The 12,681-nt window shown below is 27.2% G+C and overlaps 1 protein-coding gene across 2 annotated transcripts; it reads left to right on the forward strand.

Annotated features, from left to right (window-relative positions):
- Positions 1-5,046: 5,046 nt before the first annotated feature.
- LOC114190599 (protein PHOSPHATE STARVATION RESPONSE 1-like) lies at positions 5,047-8,090 on the forward strand. 2 transcript variants are annotated; one of them, XM_028079550.1, is made up of 6 exons: positions 5,047-6,204; positions 6,307-6,487; positions 6,688-6,804; positions 6,941-6,992; positions 7,124-7,193; positions 7,630-8,090. In XM_028079550.1, the coding sequence occupies exons 1-6, from the start codon at positions 5,617-5,619 to the stop codon at positions 7,837-7,839; spliced, it is 1,218 nt and encodes a 405-aa protein (XP_027935351.1). In that variant the 5' UTR covers positions 5,047-5,616; the 3' UTR covers positions 7,840-8,090. The 2 variants fall into 2 exon arrangements, with proteins under 2 accessions (XP_027935351.1, XP_027935350.1); XM_028079549.1 differs by having other exon boundaries at positions 5,051-6,204; positions 6,292-6,487; positions 7,630-8,082.
- The last annotated feature ends 4,591 nt before the right edge of the window (positions 8,091-12,681 follow it).

Genomic DNA, 12,681 nt, shown 5'->3' on the forward strand with positions numbered 1-12,681 from the left:
ATTCTTAATTCAACCTCAACTCTATTTTATAAAACACGAAGCAAACTTTTTTTCCACTACCTAATATTATTAATGTGTGATTTAGATTTTAGTGAAGTTAGGATATTTTATTTTCTTGATAATTTATTGTACTAAATATTATGGCCATAATTATTCATAATATCATCTCCACACACAATATATATAACTTTATCTATATTGGTTCGTATCATCCCATTTATTCATATATATATATATATATATATATATATATATATATTTCAATTATTTCACATATACATACATGTATCAAAATATTACTTAAAACATATATCACAAATATACACTTGTGGTAGCAATGAGAGGTATATTACTTGAGCAATATTATCGTACTTGAGTGACATGTCCTCACTAAACAAGGAAAAATCTCTCAGTATAGTTTTGAAACCACAACTTCATGGACACTTTATATCGTTTGACCGAATTAACTTTAGAAGAAAGATAATTGATATGACATTTTTCTCGTTTGAGTGTTCACTCAGGCTTAAACAACCAAAATATGAAGAAAGAGATAATCAACAATGATTCTCTTACTCAAGCATTATTACATCATGGCTTGAGTAACACAACTATAATCCATCAAATTCAAAAATATTTTTCAAACTCTAAGTGATCATTGGAGTGACCACCTGTTGCTTGACAATTGAGAATTATAAAGTACAAAGAGTTATTTTGACATCTTTCATGTTCAAACCTTAAGTCATAGCTTGAGCACACACAATAACGCTTAAACTACAATGCTTGATGCAAACAATAATTATCATTGCTTGAGTGTCATTCAAATTACAGCTTGACACTTAAGTAAGATATTTAAAAAACATAAAACAATAACAATCAAATTAACACATGTTTCACCTAACTCTTCAATCTTTGGCCTTTAAAAAATTTAAAAGATCACACTAAACTCATTTAACTTCAACTTGTCAAAAGAACATCTTAAGTCAATGATTATTCCAAACTCACAATTTAGTTAAAATTAATGTCATAAAAATGAATGCATTTTTAAGATAATCTCCAATATTTCAATCCCAAACGATATCAAATTAACTCCTCGACCATAGCTTACTTTTTAAGAAAATTAACTTCCATCATCCAAAAGCTTTCAAAAAAATCAAATATAGAACCATCAAATCTTTAATAAATCACTACTAGAAATTTTCATATTACATGAGATTTTTCTTACAAATTTATTAAAAAATTTTGCAAGAAAAACTTCAAAACTTTTTTTACCATTTTTTCTAAAATTTTTAATTAGCAAGTAATTTTTTTGTGAATAATTATTTTTTACAAAATTATAAAATTTGTAAGTATTTTTCTATATTTTTTTTTGAAAAGTGTTTAATACAAAATATTTTGTAAAAAAATTAATAAAAATTTCTTGTAATTTTTTTCATAACAAAATTTGTAAATATTTTTTATGAAAAATTTTCAAAATAAAATTGATAAAAAATATGAGTTTTTTTAATAGTGTCTTGATCTATTCAATGTCAAGGTAATAGAACACGGTACAGGTAGCACTGTTTGTATTGCGTTGCATTGGGGTGTGTTACGTGTACTGTACAGTTGTGATAATTTAGAAACCATGCAGAATATCACAACAATCCAAACACAAACAAACCCCAAAAAAGAATTACAAAAACCCTAACCCACGAGCAAACACAACCCAGAAAACTCTAAACTCATTTACCTCGTTGATGATGATTAATTGGAAAATTGAAATGAAAAGCGCGACTGCAATCCAACGATGAAATGGCAAGTATTAGCTGTTTCCTCTACAAATTCGAGCTCAAGAAAGACGAAGATGAAGAAATCCCCACGACTGCAATCCAACTCAAGCCCTAATTGCAAAATTTTTTCCAAATTAAAAAGTTAACGTTAATTAGCCATTTGTACAGTACACGTAACACACCCAAATGCAACGTAATATAAACAGTGCCACATGTACCGTGCTCCATTACTGATTTAAACGACGTTACATAAAAGGATCAAATAAAACACGAATTGCGAAAATAAGGATCATTTTAAACATTTTGTTAAAATAAGGACCATCCGCAACAAACACTACGAAAATGAGAACGAAAAATGTATTTAAGCCAAAATAAAAAGATCGAAGATCTAAGAATCTTAAGAAAAAATGTAAAGCATTTTACAGATTCAGAAAGATGAAATTTAAAACAAATGAAAAGTAACTTGTTTTAAATCTGTTAATAAAATTTTTATAAAATATATTTTCTACTTACTTTAAAATATCACATAATCTAAATCAATAATAAATCCACTTGTGTACTTTTTGATCACGTTCTTATAGTTATGATCAAACTTAAACATTATTTCTAAGTATTTAATCATGTTTTCAATTGGAATTAAAGTTGTTATAGGGTATGGACATAGTAGTTAACTTCTCTTGCACTATTTATTTAATAGAGTCTCATATTTAATATTGCACAATCTTTTAAATCATCTACATGCGAAATTAATTTTTCATATTAATAACTCATTTTCATAATTAGAATTGATTTTTTGTGTGAATACACTAAAAGTCAAGAATTATGTTAGAAGTAATCATAAATAACTCTTTTAATATAGTTTTATTTTTTCAAGTAATAATTAATTTCAACATGAAACTTTACATAAAAAAAAATAAAAATCAAAGAACGAAGCCATATCTACATTATTTATATCATCCTTATCCAGTTGGGTGATTAATTCGTTCGAGTTATCCAAAGCAAAATCAAAACCTTCTTACGAGGATTCCTAATATTTTGCATTATAGAATTTCATCCCTATGAAAATGCTGTTTATCCAACTTGTTTTGTCTTTATTATTTTGTTTTGTTGTTCGCATTAATTATTCTTACTAAACAAATGGATCACAAATACATCACAACGGACAAATACTACATTTTATTGCTTCTGTATAAATATCTTCCAAGGGTGGTGAACATGAAAACTAGCTTTTTAGGTTTTTTTTTATCATTTATTAAAGGATTAAATATGTTTTTGATCCCTTAATTTTCAGAAAATTTTGGAATTAGTCTATTTCGAAACTATGGATCAATCTTGTCCTTCATCTTTCGAAATACGTAGATTTAGTCATTTTAATCAAATTTTGTTAAGTTTATTTGATATTTCAAACATGTTTCATAATAGTATTTGACTTAATATTAAAGCAAAAATGTGTCAAACAGTATAAACAATTCTGAAATGCGTACAAAACATCACATAAACCTAGTAAAATTTGACTAAAATGACTAAATCCACGTATTTCGAAAGATGAAAGACTAAATTGGTTCAAAATTTCGAAATAAACTAATTCTAAAATTCACAAAAAGTTAAGGAACCAAAAACATATTTAACCTTTTATCCAAAATGAGGCTAATTTTTTTTATATAAATGAGTATGTATTTCATTTTAGTCGATTTTATAATATTAAAATTAAATTTAAAATTAAATTTTTAATATGATGTCATAATCAATCTTAATGAGATTTGTTTATCATATATCATCTGCTATCAAACTGTTTTTGTCAATAGTCAGTTTCACCAGTTTCATTTTCAGACAAAAAAGATTTAAATAATTTCACTTTTGGTGGCTTTAGCCGCATTCTCATCTATTGTTATTTTACTTTAATTACTCATTTATAATGAAAGGTGAATTTAAAGATTGATATTATAATTGATATTACATTATATTTTGTTACTTTGATGTGTTGAGAAGGATGAAATGAAAAAGGAACAAAAGAAAGTATAGATACTGTTTGGTGTTATCAGGATTCACTTGTTTCTGGAAGGGGAAAGAAAAGAAAAGTCTCCATTTTACACAATTGAAAAAATATTATTGTTTATATGATATATTATTTTTTATTGAAGATATTTATGTTACTATATATATACACACAAACACTTTTTATCACTTTTTATATTACCAAACAAGTGAATCTTTTCCTTTTTTATGTTATTAAAAGACAACCTAAAAGTAATCTCATTTCCATTAATGTGAAAGTTATTTACAAAATCATTGCATATACCATTTTCTCTGCAACTATCACTTAAGGTGAAAACTATTACAAGAGTAAAGTTACAGTTTTAGAGGAGCCATTATAAAATAAAGGTGAAATATGTTTTTGTCCCTCAAGTTTTAGTGAAATTTGGAATTAGTTCTTTTTAAAGTTTTAGATCAGTTTAGTTTTTCATTTATAAAAATGCGTGAATTTAGTCATTTTAATCAAATTTTGTTAAGTTTATATGACGTTTCAAGCGCATTTTATGTTAGTATTTAAAATGTTTATATCTTTTGATATATTTTCTCTTTAATATAGTTCAATTATTATCGTAAATCACGTTTGAAACGTCATATAAATTTAATAAAATTTGGTTAAAAAAACTAAATTCACGTATTTTTAAAGATAAAAGATTAAATTAGTCTAAAATTTCGAAGAAGAACTAATTATAAATTTCAAACTTAAGAGACAAAATCATATAAATCATATTTAACCCAAAAATGAACAACTCAACTTGTTATTTCATGCATTTTGACCAAATTAAATCAATGGTTGCAAGAAGGAAGTGATACAATGATGAATACACCGATGAATGTTGGGAATTCTCTAGTTGAAATTCTGTTCTGCTTTTAAGATGAATATAAGAAGGTAGTTACACTTTTCAGTAATTTCTGATACCCCACTTTGGAAGATGCAGTTTCATGCAATGGGACAAGGTTTTTTAGTGTAATATATTTTGTCTCTTTTTGGAAAGAAAGATTTGGCTATCTACACGTTCATATTTATTAATCCTGTGCCTGCCTAAAGTTATTTCTTCCGAATCCATTATAAGAATAGTTGCAGATCTTTAATCTGTGAATTTATGCCACTATCTTTATCTAACATTTATTATCACACTATTGATGCCAATAACAATATTCTACAATTTCAACATCTTAAACTATTTAGTAATAGTTTGGGGCGGTTTTAAACCTCTGTTTGTGACTTGTTCAAGTTTGGTTGCTTTAAGCTTTCATCTTTCTTCTGATTCTCTTGCATTTTCTTTTATATTCACTTCAAGACAACATTAGACAAAACTATTATATTTGCTTATCGAGCTGTGTTGTTTTCAGTGTTCTGTACTTCGGTTGTGTCAACACAGAATGGTTTCGATCCTAATGGTTGTGTAATTGTTAAAAAAGTTTGTCATGTATAGCACTTTGCCTCAAACAAAATTGTTTTCTGTAGAGGATTTTGCAGTCTCAAAACAAAACAAAACAAAACAAAGAAATAACAAATAATGACCTTGAATGGTAGCATTTGGACAAATTAGATTCAAATCTTATTCCTGAAGCCTTCAGGAATATAAGACAGCACTTTATGCCATAAGGGTAGAATTTAGCCTAACCATTCTTACCTTTTCCAATCTTCTTGTTCATTTTCTGGTTCTTGTTTTCTTCTTCACCATTCAAAAGGGTGTCTCTTAATAAGGATGAACCTCTCATAGATTCATTCATGCATGCTACCTCAGAAATTTGATCTGTTACTGAGCAACTCTTCTTGGAATCGTTGTTCAAATCTTGTGTGGAGTGTCTATAAATGAACGACTACAAGATTGACTGTGTTGGACGGATTCAACGAAGCTATGGTCTGAATGGGGATTTGAGTTCAGAGTTTGGCAATTGTTCTAGTCAATGTTTTGATATAATACAGGCATCAAATATGGGAACTTGCAATCAGCCACTTGCTATGGCCAGTGGTGGATTTGAACAGGAACCACACATAGGCCAAACCAAATCCTCTAGCAGCATTATAAGCCGTTTTGAATCACCAGCTTCAGCTTTTTATGCAACAGAAATCTGCATGGGTTTCCCACAATATGGTAACCCCTCTTTGATTTCTCAATTCTCTATGATCAGTGATGTGGAATTCCCTTTGTATCAATCTCCAAGGCAGAACCTTTTCTTGGCTTCATTGGCAAACCAACCTGCTCCTAACTTTGAGTTGTCAAATCCCTTGCAAGCAATGCTCTTATCCCATGTCAATAGTGATCAATGTGTTAGATCTTCTGAAAAATCTGATAAAGCCCCATCTGGGAATTTCCCTTGCAGCAGTTTTCTTCCAATTATTGATGATGCTGCTGCTGCAAGCCCTTCAGTTCCTTGCAAAGGAAATCAGGATCAAAGAGTGAGTTTTTTTGCCATCTCCATTTTTAGTTTTCTGTGTTGTTCAATTGGCTTATGCTGTTATTGCTTGTTTTCTACTACCCTGAAGGATTGTTCTGCACAGATTAGCTTCTCTTCTCAGCAAGAGATGCAGTCACCAACACTCTCAGCAGGTAGTTTGTTAACTTCTTCTGGAAACTCTGCTTCAAATGGAGCAGTAGTCTCAAGTAAAACAAGAATAAGATGGACTCAGGAACTTCACGAGAAGTTTGTTGAGTGTGTGAATCGCCTTGGAGGTGCTGAGAGTAAGGGCTTGTGTTCATTCCCTTTTATTTTCAAAACTGTTTTCTAATATAATTTCATCGTAACCTTGTTTAGTTGCATTTTTAGAACAAGACAGTTTCTGAAAATAGAACCAGACATAAACTAATCAACTTTGATAAAATTTTCACTGCATAAAATAGATATTCAACATCTGATAGTGTTCTTGTCTGCTTGATTGCAGAAGCAACGCCAAAAGCTATATTAAGGCTGATGGAATCAGATGGATTGACCATCTTCCATGTTAAGAGTCATCTGCAGAAATATAGAATTGCCAAATACATGCCACAATCAACTCAAGGTAATTTTTGGCACTGTTTCAGTGTAGCTTCTACATCATGCCAAATATAGTTTTTCATGTGTGGTAGAAAGCTTGAATTATTAAATGTCAAATTGATTATTATTGTTGATTTTCGGACTACTTTATCGTGTTTCAGGGAAATCTGAGAAAAGAACCAATGTAGAGAATGTGCATCTTGATGCCAAAACGTAACTCTACTTCTTTTTCCTAAGCCGCTGTTACCATTCCACAGTTCAAATAGTTCCATTCATGGTTATTTTAACATTTTCATAAGATGCTGTGACTCTAATCAACTAAATTTCTTGTTCTTCTTTGCCAGTGGCTTGCAAATTAGAGAGGCACTTCAGCTGCAGCTAGATGTTCAGAGGCGCCTTCATGAACAACTAGAGGTATATCAAACTTGCTACTTCATGCTTATGTTTTCAATGACCTCATGGAAATATTAATCACACATTAATAGATAGTAGCATCTGATCACGTTTAAGTCCCACATTAACTAGAAATAAGTTCATCCTATATAAATGAGTTCAAATATCACCTTACAAGCCGGTTTTGTAAGATTGAACCAGGCTTAAAATTCACTTCTTAACATGATATCAGAGTCATGGATCAGAATCTATTTTAATGAAATTAATTTTTCTTGAGTTTATTGTTCCATCTACTGGCGAGTTAAACTTAATGTCCACTTCTTCACTCATTTATTCTTAATTTGTTTGTGAAATGAAATTGATCTTGCTTAAGCAAGTGTGATGGGTGGAAAAACCCAAAGATGTGCAAATCAGAACTCCTTGGCAATTTTCTTTGAATTTGCTTCACTGTTTCCAGATTCAGAGAAAATTACAGTTGAGGATTGAGGAGCAAGGTAAGCAGCTGAAAATGATGTTTGATCAACAGCAGAAGACAAGTGACAGCAACTTGAGTACTCAGAATTTGGACAATACAACTAATAATGATAGAAGTATTAGTTCTAAAGATGTTCAGGTTTCAATTTCTGAAGGCTCTGAAAGATTACTTGTTCCTTCCAACATAACTTAGATCTGCAATCTCATATGTTCATAGCTCTATTCATAAGCAATTAATTTTATGATAGTTGCAAGAGAGTCAAACCACACCATACAATTTCATTTTGGGAAGAAAATCACTCTTGTTATCCTTCAAGTTCAAACTCAATAAATTTGTCCACATAAGATGAGTGTGTTGCTTTTATATTACTTGAAAAAACATCATAATTTTCTAATTGTAATTTTCATAAATAGAGTTTTTTTTTTTTTTTGTTTCAGTTCAGCACAGTCTTGTTGTATTGTTTCCTCTGTATTTCCTTTATCTTCAGGCCTTGCTTTCAACAGAGAAAATGCAAATTTACTTTTTACATTATTCATGGTATAACAATTCCTTATCTAAAATATCTATATTTTGTTCTCCTCTTTTTCATTGGGTAAATCCAATAATTACTTAAAAGTTTAGATAAAAACAAATTAAATACAATTTTTTTAATTATATAAGATATTTTTAAAAAAGAAAACTGTAAAAGACTTTAAAACTTCAGAACAAATAATATCTTGAATGAAGTGTCAAACTTTTAGAATTTTGTTATAATATAGCATTAGTAAACAAGTTGCTAAGTTATATTTATATGATTCAAAATTAAAAAAAACGTATAAAAAACTTATTAAAGTAAGAGTAAAACTTCTAACAGAAAAGTTGTTTGAAAAAAAAAAATTCAATTTAAAAAAAACTAGTAAAATTATGTGAAAAAAGAGAAAAAAAAATTAAAAAAATAATAGACTTCACTTTTTTACATTACAAAATAATAGCTTATGTTTTAGAGAAAAATTATCAACTTCATCACGAACTCAAATATTTAGCTTTTTCTATAAGCAACTTTTTTTAAATACAATAGCTGGAAATTACATTTTTGAGCTGTCTCAGACATGTTTTGAAATTAATTTTATATTATTTTGCACGTCTGTGTCAACATTCTGATAGTATTTTTCAATTTCATTAATTGATGGAAGAACTTTGGGTGAAAAGTTTTTGTTTTTGTGAACAAAAATTATGGAATTATAAAACAGAGGACCATATTTGAAAAAGAGCAGAATATCTGTGCTTATTTTATCCAAACAAGCTATGGGACCCTCTTTCCTTTTTCTCTATCCTTTTTGTTAATTAATTATCAAATTTTATGATAAAAACACGTCTCTTACTCTAGCCACTGTTCAAGCATATTCATGCATAGTCAAACAAGAGTGGTATAAATGGATAGCCATCGAAAGAAAAATATGATAAAAAATTCTAAATTTGGTCTCATTATCGTGTAAGTGGACTAGTTCTACCATATTTGCACTTGATTCTATGACAAATAATTTAGGATAAATATATTTTTGTCCTTAAAATTTCAGTGAATTTTGAAATTAGTCTATCTTAAAATTTTAGACTAATTTAGTCTTTCATCTTTCAAAATATGTGGATTTAGTCATTTTAATCAAATTTTATTAAGTTTATTTGACATTTCAAGCGCGTTTCACAATAATATTTGACTTAACATTAAAGCAAAAATGTGTCAAACAGTATAAACAACTCAAATACAATCCTAAAATGTGTATGAAACATCAAATAAACCTAACAAAATTAAAAATGACTAAATTTACGTATTTCGAAAAAATGAATGACTAAATTAGTTCAAAGTTTCGAAATGAACTAATTCCAAAATTTACTGAAAGTTAAAGGACAAAAAACATATTTAACCTAACAATTTATTATGTAATTATCTACACTAGAGATAATTCAAATATATATATATATATATATATATTATAATTAATGATAATTAAAATATGTATTACATAATAATGCTAATAATTTTACGTAATATTAATGATAATTAAAATATGTATTAACTAGAACTAAAATGACATATTATCTTTATTGTATAAGTAAAACTAATGATACTTACAAAATTATCTATAATTAAGGTAATTAGTTATCAGAATATTAATCAACATTTAAACGATAATGAAATGTTTTATAATAATAAATTTAATTAACTTATAAATCAATTATTTATAATTTAGCATATATACTATAAATAATTGAAATAAAAATATATTTAGTTGTTATTAACGTAATTCATTCACAAACGAAAACAGTTTTCAAACATTATAGCTTCATAATTTCTTTAATTATTAATGACATAAATATATAAATATCACACCATATGCAGTACAGGGAACAATCAATTATGAAATGAACAAAATTAATATGCACTATAAAGCGATTCATATTCACATTAAGGTGGATTTTGATTTTCCAATTTCATTTAATCCAATCGGAAATTTCAATCATATATATTCAAGTAACAGAGCCATATTACTTTTCCCATCCCAAACATGTGTATCCTCATAATTACGAAATAAGGGCTCCAAATAAATTTTAATTTAAAATCAAAGAGGAGCGGTAGATATAAAATCCTTAAATATAATAAGTAGGGTTCATAAAATTTATGAAAAACATAAATTAGGATCTACACAAATTTCATAAAGAATCCCTAAATTTATAATCAGAATTTATTTATTATAATTTGAGAAAAATACAATTTAAGAAAAAAACATTACAATAATAAAAGAACCATAAGTCAAACAGGACATGTTCTAATATTACATATAAGTTAATTTGTAATTTTTTACGTTTTAAATTCATTTCAGAAAATTACTATATAATATTAAGATTCATTATTTTCACATATTAATATACATATATTATAATAATATATTAACATCGATTCATGAGAGATAATAAAAAATGTGAACATTTATTTTTTAATCTTTTTTTTTCAATTTATTTTTTTGTTTTTCTTTTTTCTATGTACTTTTGTGACAATTTATTGTGAAAAAATCTTATAAGATATAGAATCTTAATCCTTTTTATATAGGTATAAATATACATTTGGTACCCAAACTTTTTCGGAAAGTTCAATGTGGTACCCGAACTTTAGGAATGTTCAATTTGGTACCCCAATTTTCTAAAGAGGTTCAATTTGGTCCTCTCCGTTAAGTTGGAGTTAACACCGTGTCCGTACAGGACACGTGTCAAACCATGAAATTTTTATTTTTTTTTAATTTTTTTTCAAAAAATTAATTTTTTTTTTCAAAAAATTAATTTTTTTTTCAAAAAATTTAAAAAACTGCCACGTGTCAGTTTATCATCGTGCCACGTGGCAGCTTACAAGCATGACACGTGGCAGTGTAATAGTTGTTTTCAATTTAGTACCCCAATTTAAATTTTTGGTTCAATTTAGTACCTCAATTTTTTAAAATCATTCAATTTCGTCATCTTCCATTTGAGACCAAATTAGTAAATAAGCTTAATTACAACCTATATATACATGTTATAATAACTTTTTATAATATATATACATCAAATCATTTCACCTAAATACTTAAATTATTTTATTTTTTTCATTTTAACCTTTGTAATTTTTTATACATGAAATTTTTTACACTTGTAAAAAATAAAATAATTTGAATATTTAGGTGTAGTGATTTGATGTATAAATTCAAAACAATTATTTTAACATGTTTATATAAATTATAATTAAGCTTATTTACTAATTTGGTCTAAAATAGGAAAGGACGAAATTGGATCATTTTAAAAAATAATAATCATAATATAATTTTCCTAAGTAATATGTTAAGGTTTAATTTAAATTTGGAAATGCCTAATTTTTATTTAGGTAATTTTGAGTGCAAGGAGGAATAACGGAATAACGGAGGGGTGTTTTAATTAGTGATGTTATGTGTATTGCAAGGAATTCATTTTAATTGTATATAGAAAAGTAGTGTGGATTAAAGAGACGTTATAACACACCTAAAAGTATAGTCACTTAACTACAATTAAACTGATGCTATATCTAATAATTACTTTATATTTTATTAACATCAGCCTAAGAGACTCTAACTAAAATAATTTTTAAATAGAGCAAATTAAGTAAGTTGCAATTAATATTATATTAAATTTAGGACAGTGTTTTAGTGAAAGTTACTTTTAGCATTCATTTGAGAAAGGCATTGTTACACTATTAGCATATATGCTTCTACAGTTTTTAATTTTAAATACAAAAAAGTCAACACTATTTTTAAGTTAATATCGATTTGTATCCTTTTGTACTAGCTTTCAATTATCTTTTCTGTTATAGTAAGTACACATTCACTAATTAACAGTTTACAATATTAATATTTTAATCTTATTTTCTATTTTTAGAGTGTCTATGTATATTATTATATCATTAAATCAATTATAAAAAGAGTTTTTTTTTCAGTTGTGAAAGTCTAATTTTCTTATTATTGTGCGTTCGTTAAATAAGTTTTTTTGTTTTCGTTTTTTTGTAAGTTGTACTCCAACGGCAGAGATGCTGTACTGCAAATGAAAGTAGTACTATTAACACTCCTGTTTTTTTTTTTCTCTCTTTTCTCTACTTCATTTGTTTTTTTAGTGAAACTTCTTCTATACTTTTTCAAGTAAAAAAAATAAAAGAAAACATGATATACGTTTTCTTTCGTAAATTAAAATTATAATATATATACAAAAATTAAAATTTAGATGTTAGAAAACTATAATAGAGTTTATCCATACAGACGAACTAAATGTTTTTACATGGATAACATCATATGTTTACTTGTAGTAATTAGATGAAAAAAAATAGAAAGATTTTGAATTTAATCTTCCTATTAGTTCGTTTAATAGATTTAGAAGAGAAGGTGATAGAGATTATGATTTCAACTCCTCACTGACAACTTTGCCCAACAGTATTATTTATTAAAAAATGATTTGTTGAAAAACTTTTTTTTACAAACTTTCTACAAATAAAATTAAATAGATTAA

The sequence above is a fragment of the Vigna unguiculata genome, chromosome 7 (genome assembly GCF_004118075.2).
Source record: "Vigna unguiculata cultivar IT97K-499-35 chromosome 7, ASM411807v1, whole genome shotgun sequence".
NCBI classification, from domain to species: Eukaryota; Viridiplantae; Streptophyta; class Magnoliopsida; order Fabales; family Fabaceae; genus Vigna; species Vigna unguiculata.

Excerpts from the sequence above, each read along its gene's own strand:
- LOC114190599 (XM_028079549.1), top strand. The coding sequence starts at position 5,617 with ATGAACGACTACAAGATTGACTGTGTTGGACGGATTCAACGAAGCTAT. Across the intron at positions 6,205-6,291 it reads AAGGAAATCAGGATCAAAGA|GATTGTTCTGCACAGATTAG; the intron begins GTGAGTTTTTTT and ends ACTACCCTGAAG. Across the intron at positions 6,488-6,687 it reads TCGCCTTGGAGGTGCTGAGA|AAGCAACGCCAAAAGCTATA; the intron begins GTAAGGGCTTGT and ends GCTTGATTGCAG.